General features: G+C 39.8%; 3 protein-coding genes across 3 annotated transcripts; all 3 read right to left on the minus strand.

Annotated features, from left to right (window-relative positions):
• Nucleotides 1-2,896: 2,896 nt before the first annotated feature.
• Nucleotides 2,897-5,032, minus strand: LOC143317258 (ladderlectin-like). The gene is made up of 6 exons (XM_076725315.1): nt 4,952-5,032; nt 4,746-4,818; nt 4,424-4,530; nt 3,805-3,939; nt 3,611-3,713; nt 2,897-3,057 (listed from the first exon to the last, which is right to left on the minus strand). Exons 2-6 carry the CDS (start codon nt 4,807-4,809, stop codon nt 2,990-2,992), a joined length of 477 nt encoding a protein of 158 aa, XP_076581430.1. The 5' UTR covers nt 4,810-4,818; nt 4,952-5,032; the 3' UTR covers nt 2,897-2,989.
• A 2,460-nt stretch (nt 5,033-7,492) lies between these two features.
• Nucleotides 7,493-10,177, minus strand: LOC143317261 (ladderlectin-like). Its single transcript, XM_076725318.1, has 5 exons — nt 10,114-10,177; nt 9,792-9,898; nt 8,413-8,547; nt 8,219-8,321; nt 7,493-7,665 (listed from the first exon to the last, which is right to left on the minus strand). Exons 1-5 carry the CDS (start codon nt 10,175-10,177, stop codon nt 7,598-7,600), a joined length of 477 nt encoding a protein of 158 aa, XP_076581433.1. The 3' UTR covers nt 7,493-7,597.
• Nucleotides 10,178-13,785: 3,608 nt separating this feature from the next.
• Nucleotides 13,786-16,020, minus strand: LOC143317257 (ladderlectin-like). Its single transcript, XM_076725314.1, has 5 exons — nt 15,915-16,020; nt 15,593-15,699; nt 14,735-14,869; nt 14,541-14,643; nt 13,786-13,987 (listed from the first exon to the last, which is right to left on the minus strand). The coding sequence occupies exons 1-5, from the start codon at nt 15,976-15,978 to the stop codon at nt 13,920-13,922; spliced, it is 477 nt and encodes a 158-aa protein (XP_076581429.1). The 5' UTR covers nt 15,979-16,020; the 3' UTR covers nt 13,786-13,919.
• Between the last annotated feature and the right edge of the window lie 1,310 nt (nt 16,021-17,330).

Raw genomic sequence — 17,330 nt, forward strand, 5'->3', positions numbered from 1 at the left:
TAAATAAAGCCATTTTTTTAACATGATCAATTCCCTTTCTATGATTTGTATTAGTTGTTCCATGTTCTCCCCTGAGCAAAATACATTTGTATCATCCGCAAACATTACAAATTTTAATATATTTGAGACTGTGCAGATATCATTTAAATAAAGTATAAATAACTTAGGTCCCAATACCGAACCCTGTGGGACACCACAGGTTACTCTTCTCAGATGTGATTCAATATTATTCATTTTCACATACTGAAACCTATTACTTAAATAACTTTTTAACCAATGAAATGCAACGCCTCTTATACCATATTGTTCACATTTCTGCAGGAGTAATGAGTGATCAATAGTATCAAATGCTTTTCGTAAGTCAATAAACACACCCACGGCATATTGTTTTTTATCCATTGCTGTTGCTATATTTTCGACAAATTCCATCACTGCCGACGATGTTGATCGATTGCTCCTGAAGCCGTACTGGTGATCATTTAGTAATTCATGTTTCCCAACAAAGGCATCGAGTCTGTCTACAAATAGTTTTTCAAGTATTTTAGAAAATTGAGGTAACAAAGAAACAGGTCTGTAATTTGATACAATATTCTTTTCACCATTTTTATAGATTGGGATCACTTTTGCTATTTTCATGTTATCAGGAAAAGTACCTGTTAAAAAGGATTTGTTGCATATATAAGTAAATGGTTCAAGGACACAATTAATTACTTCTTTTATGAGTGACATATCAACATTATTACAATCAGTTGATTTTTTATTCTGCAATTTTCTAACGACTTCTAACACATCACTCGAACAAACCCCCCCAAGAAACATGGAATTGTAGTTGCTGAAAGCAAAATCAAACTTTATATCTGCAGCTCTCGAACAGTCAATTTCTTTTGCCAAATTTGGGCCGACATTAACAAAAAAATCATTGAACTCATTAACAATCTCCTCTTTATTTTCAAGAACTGAATTGTCGCGTTTAACAATGTATGGTGGAAAATCCCTATTATGACGATTTTTGATTAACTCATTTAAAACACTCCAGGTCGCCTTAATGTTTTTTTTATATCTTTGCAGTAACTGATCATAACAGTCTTTCTTTTGTTGTCTTATAATAGATGTCAATCTATTTTTATGTGTCTTATATTCATCCTCCTTTTCCCTTGTTCGATGTTTCATGAATTCCCTATATAGCCTATTTTTTTTTTTACAAGCTTTTTCCAAACCATGTGTTAGCCATGGTTTCCCTCTCTTCATGAAATTTTGTCCAATTTCTTTGAATGGGCAATGTCGGTCATAAAGTGTCACAAATGTTTCTAAAAATGCATTATATGAGTCATTAGTGTCCTCTACATAAACTTCCTGCCAATCATGATCCATAAGTTCTGCTTTTAGAGCCATAATTGCTTGTGGCGATTTCACTCTAACTAAATTATAAGACTGCCTTCCCATTTTTGACATTGATTTATCATCCATTTCTAACACGACAAAAACTGGCAAATGATCACTTACATCAGTCACGAACAGTCCACTTTTTATCTTCCCACTAGTTATATTTACAAAAATATTGTCAATCAATGTCGCACTCTCCTTAGTTATTCTGCTAGGCTTCAGAATTAATGGATAGAAACTCAAACTGAACATATTATTAACAAATTCTGCAGTTTTCATATGATCATTAGATTTCAACAAATCAATGTTAAAGTCGCCACAAACCAAAATCGCCTTACCATTATGTTTTTCATATAATTCAGAAATCTTCTTATTAAATTGATCAGTGCAGGACCCAGGTGTTCTACAAATGCAACTAATTAATACATTTCTTAATCTTTCAACCTTAATTTCAATGGTTACACATTCCATCAAATTGTCAATAACAGTTGTCATATTACCAATAATCCTGCATTTAAGATCAGACCTCACAAACAAGGCAACCCCCCCCCTTTTGTTAACCCTGTTTTGCACAAACATTTCATAGCCATCTAATTCTTCCTGCAGTTCTTTATCATCACTCAGCCAAGTCTCTGAAACTGCAATTACACTAAATTTTAGCTGAAACTGTTGAAGATAATCTTTTATTTTGAAGAAGTTACTATAAAGACTCCTACTGTTGAAGTGGATCAGCGAAAAATCTTCCGTTTCAGAACTGAAATTTTCTTCAGAATAGTACTCACAGTTCAAATTAACATTCTGATAAAAGTGGGTCTCTGGATCAATGTCATTTCCTAACTCATAAGGTTTGTAATCTTGAAAATCAAAAGATGTGAAATCTGTGTGTTCACTCATTCTCTTATATTAAATGTATCACATTTAAGGATCTTGAGGAACGTCACTGCAGTGACATCACAGAGTGGTCGGTGTGGACAACATCTGTGAGGATTTCACTGTTTTGTAAAAGATGTGATCAATGAGCGTTAACTTGTTAAATCTGTGGGACCTTTTCTGGTAAAATTCAAAATAATGGATCACATCTTGTCAGGACCAGTAGTTCTTATGGGGATCAGAGCCTGGACCTACTTCAGCAACACATCACTGAGGTCCTGCTGACTTAGAGGTTAGAGTTACTCATGACTTGGTTATGGTTAGAGGTTAGAGTCAGCCTGTCCACAATCGAACTCAATATAATGTCTGAACAAGGACAGCTGTGCAACAATGTGTGTGTGTGTGTGTGTGTGTGTGTGTGTGTGTGTGTGGGTGTGTGTGTGTGTGTGAGTGTGTGTGTGTGTGTGTGTGAGTACTTGTGTGCAGGTTTCTTAAGAACAATAAAGCCACAAGTTCTTCTTTCAGCTCGTTGCCTTTCCTCCGTCTCGTTGTGTTTTATTCAGTGTTTTGTGTGTTCATGTTGGATTCATTGACTCACAGAATGACGTTTTTCAATGCTTGAATGGTTTAATAGTGTAGAAGACAAGAAAAGACAGTTAATTCTCAGAGTGAAAGAAGTAAAAGCCAACAATCCTCAAGTCATGGACTGCTGGTTTCTCTGATGTCAGAAGACATATCATGGCTTTGTGGCGCAGACAAATGGCCTTCTGTAACCACAACCCTGGTCATCAAATTTCTTGTGGTCTGTAAAAAGACAGAGAGAATAATTTATGGGCAAAGATTTTATGTATATGGATCAAGGTATATCTATATATAAATTCCTTGAATTTGCTCAAAAGTTGGAGAAAATCATTCAAAAGTCATTTCCATGAAGCGACTGGAGACGATTTGTTTTGAACTGCACATGAAGACGTCCCCACTGCTGCTGCAGCAGGAAACTTCAAATCTGATCTTTTAACAACTTGAACTTCATGACTGACTGCATCAAACACTTCACACAAACCTAAAGACACAACTTCTCTTGTCAAGTCAAGAAATCTCTTGATGTAAAAGCTTAAATGTGGTTTAATGTGCCAGTTCATCTTGAAGCCAATGGAGACAATCATCACTGGTGTTGTCTGTTGTCCAGTCCATCGAATGGGTTTGAGAACTTGTTCTTGTTTATTGGGTCTCATCTGTGAGAAACTATTATCATCACTTGTATTGATGTCTGCTTTAGAGATTTTGTAATCAGACCCTGCTCAGACCTCAGTGATCAACAAAAACAAAATGTTTCTGAAGCTACATATGACTTTACCTCCGAAGTTCATCACCAGACAGTATCCAGTTTGATTAGGCTCTCCAGCAGCCCAGTAGTTGAACCTAAAAGGTGTACCATCACTCCAGAACCAGACACCCTCCTAGAACATTAGAATACAATATGAAACAATCAATGGTTTACATAAACTTTTCATTTCCTCTCTTTTAGATTTGGTGTCATCAGTAACATACCCGTCCTACATCGTAGCCTCCAAGCCATGTGACTGGATACGAATGTGTGCGAATCTTGATCATCATCTGAATCTCATGATACTCCCGAAAGCTGTGCACTGATGCAAGGTGTCCACCCTGACTCTGACAATGTTTCTGCAGAGATGGGAACAAAGAATGAAGTCATGTGATACATTCAACATCAAGTTAATTAATCAGAGCCCAAAGTGACACCTTCACTGTGCTTGTTTTGGTCCAAACCTCAAAACTATTAAATAAAATATTAAATACACTAATAGACTAAAATTATTAAAATAATTAAAGCAAAAAGGAGCAAATCCTGACAACTGTGAAGCTGAGACCATGAAATGTTTTTGCATGAACAATGACTGGAATGATTATCAAATAGCTGTAAATTGATTTTTTCGTTACCACTAACAGTTTTGAAGCTGTCAGATAAATGTCGTGGAGTGTGAAGTACAATATTTCCCACTGAAATGTAGCAGAGGAGAACTTTAAAGTCTGACATGTGAAATAAAGTACAAACACCTCCAATTCATACTTAAGTGCAGTACTTGATTAAATGTACTGAGTTCCACTTCACCACTGTTCTGCACTGAATCCAAACCATCATGATTACCTCAGCTTGAGCCCAAGTCATGGGTGTTGGAACGTAGTTGAAGCAGCGATCATTGTGAGGGGTCCAACCACTGGGACATGTTGAGCGCTTGACGACGGGATTGTCCCCTGAAAACCAGTTCAGAGAAGAAGTGAGCATGGGAGCACTTTGCTGAACAGATCATAAGACTGACTGAGTTCAAGCCTCTGTTAGTGTGTTAGTGATCGATACCAACTCATTTTCTTGGATGGATCTTCCGTCCTTTCAGCAGCTCTGCTTTTGGAACTGGTCTACATACACAGTAAGACCATGAAAACTGTCTTTTGTCTCTCTTCATACTCACCAGCAGCGCTGGTCAGAGCCATCATGGCACAGACAAGTAGAGTCACAGTCAGCATCATCTTCATGACGATTGTCTTCAATAAAGAGAGACATGAAGACAGCACATGTGAGGACAGGAACTGGTGGCTTTCAGCCCATTAGAGGAAGCAGAGATGATGATGATAAGAGAGAACAGAGCAGAAGAAAAAAGGAGAAGTTGAAACAAACCTTCTGCAGGATTAGATTTTCTTCCTCCTCTTCGGTGTCAGCTTCAGCTTCAGCCTTCCTGTGTTGAGGTGCTCAACAAGAGAAACTCCAGTTCTTTTATACACTGAATTGTCTTTGTTTGTGTTTTAAACAAATACCTCCACCGTCGACACCCCAATGTATGATGGATTATGTACACATGTAGTTCATCAAAAGACATCATTTCATGTCTGTTGTTTGCTTTAAAGGCTCCTCAAGAAACAAGACATGAGACAAGGAAATTCTTCAGGCAGTGAAGCATGACAGCATGTCACCTGTAAACCTGAACAGGATCAACTGATCACTCAACAGGTGGATGGAGAAGCTGAAACATAGACATTAAACGATCATGTCAAATGCTTCAGTGCTAAATGTTATGGTTTCTCTCATGCTATCAGGTTGTATTCCATTATATAAGAGGGATGTGTGCAGATTCTCAGTCCTTTCCGTCGTGGCTGTTGGTTTACTTTAGGCCGTCTGAGGAGCAGGGGTAGAAAAACGTTGAAGCACCGCGATGCAGAAAGTCCAGATAGATTTCTGGTCCATTTTAGGGGCACATATCACACGTCTGATCCCAGAAAAACAGAATGCAATCATTTGTAAACGAACTGTGTTCACCGACAACAGTTTTCTGAAGTGTTCCTGAGCTCATGTGTTCATCCCCTTCATCCAATCATGTGTTCACAAGGTGGTGAACCTCGCTCCATCCTCTATGATCGACTGAGCCTTTCCAGGATGCCCCTTTCATACCCAATCATGATCCTCTCACCTGTTACCAATCAACCTGTTTACCTGTGGAATGATCCAAACAGGTGTTTTTGTTTTTGTTTTCCACATCTTTCCCAGTCTGCTGTTGCTCCTGTCCCAGTGTGTCTGAAATGTGTTGCTGATGATTATTAGTAAATGTCTCTTCATTCATTCACTACTTCCTCCATAAAGGATGCTCAGTAGTTCACTCAATCGTGAGCAGTAAATTCAGACACCAGGGAAATCAGGGAAGTAAAACTTTGCATACCACCAGGGGTAAGTGAGAAATCTTGCTTTTTTGTTGTGTAATTTTGGTGGAGGAACCTTCTAACCCTGATGCCCAATTGGAGCTGCTGCCAACTGCAAATGTTTGTAGCTGTGTTAATGTGAATCAGGGCGTTGCTGAAAGACACCTTTCATGCTCATTTGTACCCGCCATGGGTAAATATAGGTTGAAAAATAATTGCTGTGGTTGTCTTTATAAATCACATTCATGGTTCCTTCTTTGGCAATTCTGCTGAACTGCGGAACAGATCCAAAGCAATCAAATAAATGACACATGTCAGGAGAAAGAAAAACACAAGTTTATTTTTAATTAGCACTGTCAAACACTGCAGTGTGGAGGCAGCATCACCTTTACTGGTTGGGTAAAAACATTTTTCACCAGGAAGGTTCGTGGTAACAGTAGTTACTTGTAACTAGGAGAAATATTTTGATGTAAACAGACATTTTCCTCAGTGGTCGGTGGAGATTAAGTCAGAGATACGGCAACAACATTAATTATGATGCTGTTGGAACAACACCAACACAGCAACATCAGACTGTGGTGTGACAGCTGAGGCGTTACTGAAGCAAAATGTTTGAAGAAGCAACACTTAGTTGCTTCTTGGTACAGAGGAAGAGAGGCCTCACAGTCCTGAATCTTGCCTCAGTCTCCTGTGATGACCCTAAAATCAAAAAAGAGAAAGTCATCATCAATGCAATTAAAAACAACAAAACCAAATGCAATCAACACATTACCTTTTTCTCAATGTGGACCGACCGTCAAAGAGAAATGGCATGGTTCCTCTGTTAAAAACTCCAGCATTTGAGAACAAAAAACAGGAAGTAACCGCTTTGGTGATTTAGTTTGACAAGAGATAAACGATCGGTTGTTTGTCAAGAACACCAGTATTGAATGTCCACCAACAGCTGAAGACTGTTCATGTGTCTTGAGGAACGTCACTGCAGTGACATCACAGAGTGGTCGGTGTGGACAACATCTGTGAGGATTTCATGGTTTGGAAAAGATGTGATCAATGAGCGTTAACTTGTTAAATCTGTGGGACCTTTTCTGGTAAAATTCAAAATAACGATCAGACCTTGTCAGGACCAGTAGTTCTTATGGGGATCAGAGCCCGGACCTACTTCAGCAACACATCACTGAGGTCCTGCTGACTTAGAGGTTAGAGTTACTCATGACTTGGTTATGGTTAGAGGTTAGAGTCAGCCTGTCCACAATCGAACTCAATATAATGTCTGAACAAGGACAGCTGTGCAACAATGTGTGTGTGTGTGTGTGTGTGTGTGTGTGTGTGTGTGTGTGTGTGTGGGTGTGTGTGTGTGTGTGTGTGTGTGTACTTGTGTGCAAGTTTCTTAAGAACAATAAAGCCACAAGTTCTTCTTTCAGCTCGTTGCCTTTCCTCCGTCTCGTTGTGTTTTATTCAGTGTTTTGTGTGTTCATGTTGGATTCATTAGACTCACAGAATGACGTTTTTCAATGCTTGAATGGTTTAATGGTGTAGAAGACAAGAAAAGACAGTTAATTCTCAGAGTGAAAGAAGTAAAAGCCAACAATCCTCAAGTCATGTACTGCTGGTTTCTCTGATGTCAGAAGACATATCATGGCTTTTTGGCACAGACAAATGGATACCTGTAATAGTAACGCTGGTCACCAAATTTCTTGTGGTCTGTAAAAAGACAGAGAGAATAATTTATGGGCAAAGATTTTATGTATATGGATCAAGGTATATCTATATATAAATTCCTTGAATTTGCTGAAAAGTTGGAGAAAATCATTCAAAAGTCATTTCCATGAAGCGACTGGAGACGATTTGTTTTGAACTGCACATGAAGACGTCCCCACTGCTGCTGCAGCAGGAAAGTTCAAATCTGATCTTTTAACAACTTGAACTTCATGACTGACTGCATCAAACACTTCACACAAACCTAAAGACACAACTTCTCTTGTCAAGTCAAGAAATCTCTTGATGTAAAAGCTTAAATGTGGTTTAATGTGCCAGTTCATCTTGAAGCCAATGGAGACAATCATCACTGGTGTTGTCTGTTGTCCAGTCCATCGAATGGGTTTGAGAACTTGTTCTTGTTTATTGGGCCTCATCTGTGAGAAACTATTATCATCACTTGTATTGATGTCTGCTTTAGAGATTTTGTAATCAGACCCTGCTCAGACCTCAGTGATCAACAAAAACAAAATGTTTCTGAAGCTACATATGACTTTACCTCCGAAGTTCATCACCAGACAGTATCCAGTTTTATCAGGCTGTCCGACATCCCAGTAGTTGAACATTTTAGGTGTACCATCACTCCAGAGCCAGACACCCTCCTAGAACATTAGAATACAATATGAAACAATCAATGGTTTACATAAACTTTTCATTTCCTCTCTTTTAGATTTGGTGTCATCAGTAACATACCCGTCCTACATCGTAGCCTCCAATCCATGTGACTGGATACAAATGTGTGCGGATCTTGATCATCATCTGAATCTCATGATACTCCCGAAAGCTGTGCACTGATGCAAGGTTTCCACCCTGACTCTGACAATGTTTCTGCAGAGATGGGAACAAAGAATGAAGTCATGTGATACATTCAACATCAAGTAATACAAAGACAACAAATTAGAAGAAAATGACAGTTAACATGAGTAAGACAGCAACAGCAGGATGGACAGAGTGGAAGAGTGTTCTGCACCAGTGGTGGAGGAAGTATTCAGACACTTTACTTCAGTAAAAGTACTAATATCACTCTGTAAAAATACTCTATGCCATCTACAATTGTATCTTATTTTAGTTGCATGTTTTAACGACATGTTTAATTGCTATTTATTTCATTTACTCATTTTATTTCATTTTATGTTTATGTCTTAGTCTCTTGGTTTTTAGCTCCAGTGTTTCCTCATGGGGGTCCTTAGTTTTTAGGTCAAATGGGGACCCCCCTCACTGGGAACTTCTTCTGGACTACTGATGGGGGCGCTGCTGAGGGGACGGCTCTGGCCTGGATGGCTGGAGGCCTCTGCACCTTGGTGTGGGGTCTCCTGTCTGCCTGGGTCGGGGTGGTCTTGGGCGGCACCCCCCGGTCATGAGCCAGGGGCCCTCTTAGTGTGGATGGCCCCCAAAGGTGGCTTACTACTTATCTTGTCTGTATGGGTGCATGTGTGTGTGTGTGTTTCTGGATGTAGTTATGGGGGCGGGAGGGCTGGGTTTTCTTCTCTTTTGTTTTTAGCCTCTGTGAGGCACTTTGTGTTGCCTTTTAAGTATGAAAAGTGTCATACAAATAAACAAAGTTTGAGTTTAAGTACTGATTATTTTCTTTATTAATTGATTGGATGTTATTTAGTAAAAACTTTGAAAGTAATGAAAATGCTGTTTTAATTAATCAGAGCCCAAAGTGACACCTTCACTGTGCTTCTTTTGGTCCAAACCTCAAAACTATTAAATATTAAATACATTAATAGACTGAAATTATTTAAAGAAGTAAAACAAAAAGGGGCAAATCCTGACAACTGTGAAGCTGAGACCATGAAATGTTTTTGCATGAACAATGACTGGAATGATTATCAAATAGCTGTAAATTGATTTTTTCGTTACCACTAACAGTTTTGAAGCTGTCAGATAAATGTCGTGGAGTGTGAAGTACAATATTTCCCACTGAAATGTAGCAGAGGAGAACTTTAAAGTCTGACGTGAAATAAAGTACAAACACCTCCAATTCATACTTAAGTGCAGTACTTGATTAAATGTACTGAGTTCCACTTCACCACTGTTCTGCTCTGAATCCAAATCATCATGATTACCTCAGCTCGAGCCCAAGTCATGGGTGTTGGAACGTAGTTGAAGCAGCGATCATTGTGAGGGGTCCAACCACTGGGACATGTTGAGCGCTTGACGACGAGATTGTCCCCTGAAAACCAGTTCAGAGAAGAAGTGAGCATGGGAGCACTTTGCTGAACAGATCATAAGACTGACTGAGTTCAAGCCTCTGTTAGTGTGTTAGTGATCGATACCAACTCATTTCCTTGAATGGATCTTCCGTCCTTTCAGCAGCTCTGCTTTTGGAACTGGTCTACATACACAGTAAGACCATGAAAACTGTCTTTTGTCTCTCTTCATACTCACCAGCAGCGCTGGTCAGAGCCATCATGGCACAGACAAGTAGAGTCATAGTCAGCATCATCTTCATGACGATTGTCTTCAATAAAGAGAGACATGAAGACAGCACATGTGAGGACAGGAACTGGTGGCTTTCAGCCCATTAGAGGAAGCAGAGATGATGATAAGAGAGAACAGAGCAGAAGAAAAAAGGAGAAGTTGAAACAAACCTTCTGCAGGATTAGATTTTCTTCCTCCTCTTCGGTGTCAGCTTCAGCTTCAGCCTTCCTGTGTTGAGGTGCTCAACAAGAGAAACTCCAGTTCTTTTATACACTGAATTGTCTTTGTTTGTGTTTTAAACAAATACCTCCACCGTCGACACCCCAGTGTATGATGGATTATGTACACATGTAGTTCATCAAAAGACATCATTTCATGTCTGTTGTTTGCTTTAAAGGCTCCTCAAGAAACAAGACATGAGACAAGGAAATTCTTCAGGCAGTGAAGCATGACAGCATGTCACCTGTAAACCTGAACAGGATCAACTGATCACTCAACAGGTGGATGGAGAAGCTGAAACATAGACATTAAACGATCATGTCAAATGCTTCAGTGCTAAATGTTATGGTTTCTCTCATGCTATCAGGTTGTATTCCATTATATAAGAGGGATGTGTGCAGATTCTCAGTCCTTTCCGTCGTGGCTGTTGGTTTACTTTAGGCCGTCTGAGGAGCAGGGGTAGAAAAACGTTGAAGCACCGCGATGCAGAAAGTCCAGATAGATTTCTGGTCCATTTTAGGGGCACATATCACACGTCCGATCCCAGAAAAACAGAATGCAATCATTTGCAAATGAACTGTGTTCACCGACAACAGTTTTCTGAAGTGTTCCTGAGCTCATGTGTTCATCCCCTTCATCCAATCATGTGTTCACAAGGTGGTGAACCTCGCTCCATCCTGTTAGCAATCAACCTGTTTACCTGTGGAATGTTCCAAACAGGTGTTTTTGTTTTTGTTTTCCACATCTTTCCCAGTCTGCTGTTGCTCCTGTCCCAGTGTGTCTGAAATGTGTTGCTGATGATTATTAGTAAATGTCTCTTCATTCATTCACTACTTCCTACATAAAGGATGCTCAGTAGTTCACTCAATCGTGAGCAGTAAATTCAGACACCAGGGAAATCAGGGAAGTAAATCTTTGCATACCACCAGGGGTAAGTGAGAAATCTTGCTTTTTTGTTGTGTAATTTTGGTGGAGGAACCTTCGAACCCTGAGGCCCAATTGGAGCTGCTGCCAACTGCAAATGTTTGTAGCTGTGTTAATGTGAATCAGGGCGTTGCTGAAAGACACCTTTCATGCTCATTTGTACCCGCCATGGGTAAATATAGGTTGAAAAATAATTGCTGTGGTTGTCTTTATAAATCACATTCATGGTTCCTTCTTTGGCAATTCTGCTGAACTGCGGAACAGATCCAAAGCAATCAAATAAATGACACATGTCAGGAGAAAGAAAAACACAAGTTTATTTTTAATTAGCACTGTCAAACACTGCAGTGTGGAGGCAGCGTCACCTTTACTGGTTGGGTAAAAACATTTTTCACCAGGAAGGTTCGTGGTAACAGTAGTTACTTGTAACTAGGAGAAATATTTTGATGTAAACGGACATTTTCCTCAGTGGTCGGTGGAGATTAAGTCAGAGCTACGGCAACAACATTTTTTATGATGCTGTTGGAACAACACCAACACAGCAACATCAGACTGTGGTGTGACAGCTGAGGCGTTACTGAAGCAAAATGTTTGAAGAAGCAACACTTAGTTGCTTCCTGGTACAGAGGAAGAGAGGCCTCACAGTCCTGAATCTTGCCTCAGTCTCCTGTGATGACCCTAAAATCAAAAAAGAGAAAGTCATCATCAATGCAATTAAAAACAACAAAACCAAATGCAATCAACACATTACCTTTTTCTCAATGTGGACCGACCGTCAAAGAGAAATGGCATGGTTCCTCTGTTAAAAACTCCAGCATTTGAGAACAAAAGACAGGAAGTAACCGCTAACATACAGGACAAAGAAAAGGATCAAGCATAGCAAGAAGAAAAGACTTGAATTTGTCAGCTTTCAAAAGTTCAATGGCAGTAAAGACGCTTGCTTTGGAATACATGAAGTCAGCAGAGACTGCACTTGTGCAGTTATGTCCAGCACACAGTTTCCCAGAATGCACGGTGATTTTTGAGTTTCAGTTTTTAAACTTGATCTCAAGTTGGTTCAAGGGATACTGAGAAATGACAGACGGCCGAGTAAAGTGACTATTCCTGAAGAAACGAAGCACGCAGCCATCCTGCAAACACATCACGATGTGTCCACATTCATTATTGAGCATATTCACAGCAAATAGGACAAACAGCAAAGAACCACATGTTAGCACTTTGACAACAGAACAGTAAATAACTATGTGATAAGTAGGCACCTGGTTTGCCACCATTTACTAAAGTCAGAGATGACTACTTTGTCTCAAAGATGCCTCACCGAAGTCAAACAAGGCAGGAACACAGCAATACGATACTGAGTCCTCTTCTTATGTTTGGACAACCAATCAATGGAATCAAGACAAGATCAACCAAGCCGACCATGACCGTGTGGGAGAGACGGATTGAATGGTGGAAAGGATTTTGCTCTCTGTCATAAAATTGACTGTGTTCATGATGGATTAATCATCTGATCATTTTCTCTGTTAATCGATTGTTTGATTTGTAAAGATTCTGAAAATAGTGACAAATGCCATCTGACAATTACCAGAGTCCAAAGTGACACGTTCATAATGGTTTTGTCCAACAGTCCAGAGCTCAAAATTAGGAAAAATGAATTCATATACTAGAACAATTAAAAGGACAGGCAGCAAATCCACACATCTGTGAACCAGGAAATATTATTGAATGAAAAGTTACTCCAACATATCAAAACAGTTGCCAGTTAATGTCCTATTCCAATGAAACTGGCAGAGTTGTAACGCGAGGTGCTGACATTGAGGTTCCATGTCTTGCTCAAGGACACTTTGACATGTGGACAGGACGAACACATTGGAACACACGACATGACAAACATGAGTTTGGTGATTTAGTTTGACAAGAGATAAACGATCGGTTGTTTGTCAAGAACACCAGTATTGAATGTCCACCAACAGCTGAAGACTGTTCATGTGTCTTGAGGAACCGTCACTGCAGTGACATCACAGAGTGGTCGGTGTGGACGACATCTGTGAGGATTTCACTGTTTTGTAAAAGATGTGATCAATGAGCGTTAACTTGTTAAATCTGTGGGACCTTTTCTGGTAAAATTCAAAATAACGATCAGACCTTGTCAGGACCAGTAGTTCTTATGGGGATCAGAGCCCGGACCTACTTCAGCAACACATCACTGAGGTCCTGCTGACTTAGAGGTTAGAGTTACTCATGACTTGGTTATGGTTAGAGGTTAGAGTCAGCCTGTCCACAATCGAACTCAATATAATGTCTGAACAAGGACAGCTGTGCAACAATGTGTGTGTGTGTGTGTGTGTGTGTGTGTGTGTGTGTGAGTACTTGTGTGCAAGTTTCTTAAGAACAATAAAGCCACAAGTTCTTCTTTCACCTCGTTGCCTTTCCTCCGTCTCGTTGTGTTTTATTCAGTGTTTTGTGTGTTCATGTTGGATTCATTGACTCACAGAATGACGTTTTTCAATGCTTGAATGGTTTAATGGTGTAGAAGACAAGAAAAGACAGTTAATTCTCAGAGTGAAAGAAGTAAAAGCCAACAATCCTCAAGTCATGTACTGCTGGTTTCTCTGATGTCAGAAGACATATCATGGCTTTTTGGCACAGACAAATGGATACCTGTAATAGTAACGCTGGTCACCAAATTTCTTCTGGTCTGTAAAAAGACAGAGAGAATAATTTATGGGCAAAGATTTTATGTATATGGATCAAGGTATATCTATATATAAATTCCTTGAATTTGCTCAAAAGTTGGAGAAAATCATTCAAAAGTCATTTCCATGAAGCGACTGGAGACGATTTGTTTTGAACTGCACATGAAGACGTCCCCACTGCTGCTGCAGCAGGAAAGTTCAAATCTGATCTTTTAACAACTTGAACTTCATGACTGACTGCATCAAACACTTCACACAAACCTAAAGACACAACTTCTCTTGTCAAGTCAAGAAATCTCTTGATGTAAAAGCTTAAATGTGGTTTAATGTGCCAGTTCATCTTGAAGCCAATGGAGACAATCATCACTGGTGTTGTCTGTTGTCCAGTCCATCGAATGGGTTTGACAACTTGTTCTTGTTTATTGGGCCTCATCTGTGAGAAACTATTATCATCACTTGTATTGATGTCTGCTTTAGAGATTTTGTAATCAGACCCTGCTCAGACCTCAGTGATCAACAAAAACAAAAGGTTTCTGAAGCTACATATGACTTTACCTCCGAAGTTCATCACCAGACAGGTTCCATATTGATTAGGCCGTCCGGGAGCCCAGTAGTTGAACTTAAAAGGTGTACCGTCACTCCAGAACCAGACACCCTCCTAGAACATTAGAATACAATATGAAACAATCAATGGTTTACATAAACTTTTCATTTCCTCTCTTTTAGATTTGATGTCATCAGTAACATACCCATCCTACATCGTAGCCTCCAATCCATGTGACTGGAAACGAATGTGTGCGAATCTTGATCATCGTCTGAATCTCATGATACTCCTGAAAGCTGTGCACTGATGCAAGGTGTCCACCCTGATCCAGACAATGTTTCTGCAGAGATGGGAACAAAGAATGAAGTCATGTGATACATTCAACTTCAAGTAAAACAAAGACAACAAATTAGAAGAAAATGTCAGTTAACATGTGTAAGACAGCAACAGCAGGATGGACAGAGTGGAAGAGTGTTCTGCACCAGTGGTGGAGGAAGTATTCAGACACTTTACTTCAGTAAAAGTACTAATATCACACTGTAAAAATACTCTATGCCATCTGCTGATTATTTTCTTTATTAATTGATTGGATGTTACTTAGTAAAAACTTTGAAAGTAATGGAAATGCTGTCTTAATTAATCAGAGCCCAAAGTGACACCTTCACTGTGCTTCTTTTGGTCCAAACCTCAAAACTATTAAATAAGATATTAAATACACTAATAGACTAAAATTATTAAAATAATGAAAGCAAAAAGGAGCAAATCCTGACAACTGTGAAGCTGAGACCATGAAATGTTTTTGCATGAACAATGACTGGAATGATTATCAAATAGCTGTAAATTGATTTTTTCGTTACCACTAACAGTTTTGAAGCTGTCAGATAAATGTCGTGGAGTGTGAAGTACAATATTTCCCACTGAAATGTAGCAGAGGAGAACTTTAAAGTCTGACGTGAAATAAAGTACAAACACCTCCAATTCATACTTAAGTGCAGTACTTGATTAAATGTACTGAGTTCCACTTCACCACTGTTCTGCTCTGAATCCAAATCATCATGATTACCTCAGCTTGAGTCCAAGTCAGGGTTGTTGGAACGTAGATGAAACAGCGGCCATTGTAAGACTTCCAACCACTGGGACATGTTGAGGGCCTGAAGATGGGATTGTCCCCTGAAAACCAGTTCAGAGAAGAAGTGAGCATGGGAGCACTTTGCTGAACAGATCATAAGACTGACTGAGTTCAAGCCTCTGTTAGTGTGTTAGTGATCGATACCAACTCATTTCCTTGAATGGATCTTCCGTCCTTTCAGCAGCTCTGCTGTTGGAACTGGTCTACATACACAGTAAGACCATGAAAACTGTCTTTTGTCTCTCTTCATACTCACCAGCAGCGCTGGTCAGAGCCATCATGGCACAGACAAGTAGAGTCACAGTCAGCATCATCTTCATGACGATTGTCTTCAATAAAGAGAGACGTGAAGACAGCACATGTGAGGACAGGAACTGGTGGCTTTCAGCCCATTAGAGGAAGCAGAGATGATGATGATAAGAGAGAACAGAGCAGAAGAAAAAAGGAGAAGTTGAAACAAACCTTCTGCAGGATTAGATTTTCTTCCTCCTCTTCGGTGTCAGCTTCAGCTTCAGCCTTCCTGTGTTGAGGTGCTCAACAAGAGAAACTCCAGTTCTTTTATACACTGAATTGTCTTTGTTTGTGTTTTAAACAAATACCTCCACCGTCTACACCCCAGTGTATGATGGATTATGTACACATGTAGTTCATCAAAAGACATCATTTCATGTCTGTTGTTTGCTTTAAAGGCTCCTCAAGAAACAAGACATGAGACAAGGAAATTCTTCAGGCAGTGAAGCATGACAGCATGTCACCTGTAAACCTGAACAGGATCAACTGATCACTCAACAGGTGGATGGAGAAGCTGAAACATAGACATTAAACGATCATGTCAAATGCTTCAGTGCTAAATGTTATGGTTTCTCTCATGCTATCAGGTTGTATTCCATTCTATAAGAGGGATGTGTGCAGATTCTCAGTCCTTTCCGTCGTGGCTGTTGGTTTACTTTAGGCCGTCTGAGGAGCAGGGGTAGAAAAACGTTGAAGCACCGCGATGCAGAAAGTCCAGATAGATTTCTGGTCCATTTTAGGGGCACATATCACACGTCCGATCCCAGAAAAACAGAATGCAATCATTTGCAAATGAACTGTGTTCACCAACAACAGTTTTCTGAAGTGTTCCTGAGCTCATGTGTTCATCCCCTTCATCCAATCATGTGTTCACAAGGTGGTGAACCTCGCTCCATCCCCTATGATCGACTGAGCCTTTCCAGGATGCCCCTTTCATACCCAATCATGATCCTCTCACCTGTTACCAATCAACCTGTTTACCTGTGGAATGTTCCAAACAGGTGTTTTTGTTTTTGTTTTCCACATCTTTCCCAGTCTGCTGTTGCTCCTGTCCCAGTGTGTCTGAAATGTGTTGCTGATGATTATTAGTAAATGTCTCTTCATTCATTCACTACTTCCTACATAAAGGATGCTCAGTAGTTCACTCAATCGTGAGCAGTAAATTCAGACACCAGGGAAATCAGGGAAGTAAAGCTTTGCATACCACCAGGGGTAAGTGAGAAATCTTGCTTTTTTGTTGTGTAATTTTGGTGGAGGAACCTTCGAACCCTGAGGCCCAATTGGAGCTGCTGCCAACTGCAAATGTGTGTAGCTGTGTTAATGTGAATCAGGGCGTTGCTGAAAGACACCTTTCATGCTCATTTGTACCCGCCATGGGTAA

Source organism: Chaetodon auriga, chromosome 24 (assembly GCF_051107435.1).
Source record: "Chaetodon auriga isolate fChaAug3 chromosome 24, fChaAug3.hap1, whole genome shotgun sequence".
NCBI lineage: Eukaryota > Metazoa > Chordata > Actinopteri > Chaetodontiformes > Chaetodontidae > Chaetodon > Chaetodon auriga.

Bases quoted from the DNA above. Each gene is read 5' to 3' on its own strand.
- LOC143317258 (XM_076725315.1), bottom strand. From the start codon at position 4,809: ATGAAGATGATGCTGACTGTGACTCTACTTGTCTGTGCCATGATGGCT. The intron at 3,940-4,423 runs GTAATCATGATG...CCATCTCTGCAG, and splicing joins TGACTTGGGCTCAAGCTGAG to AAACATTGTCAGAGTCAGGG. The intron at 3,058-3,610 runs GTAAAGTCATAT...GTCTTTTTACAG, and splicing joins TCTGGTGATGAACTTCGGAG to ACCACAAGAAATTTGATGAC.
- LOC143317257 (XM_076725314.1), bottom strand. From the start codon at position 15,978: ATGAAGATGATGCTGACTGTGACTCTACTTGTCTGTGCCATGATGGCT. The intron at 14,870-15,592 runs GTAATCATGATG...CCATCTCTGCAG, and splicing joins TGACTTGGACTCAAGCTGAG to AAACATTGTCTGGATCAGGG. The intron at 14,644-14,734 runs GTATGTTACTGA...CTAATGTTCTAG, and splicing joins GAGGCTACGATGTAGGATGG to GAGGGTGTCTGGTTCTGGAG.
- LOC143317261 (XM_076725318.1), bottom strand. From the start codon at position 10,177: ATGAAGATGATGCTGACTATGACTCTACTTGTCTGTGCCATGATGGCT. The intron at 8,548-9,791 runs GTAATCATGATG...CCATCTCTGCAG, and splicing joins TGACTTGGGCTCGAGCTGAG to AAACATTGTCAGAGTCAGGG. The intron at 7,666-8,218 runs GTAAAGTCATAT...GTCTTTTTACAG, and splicing joins TCTGGTGATGAACTTCGGAG to ACCACAAGAAATTTGGTGAC.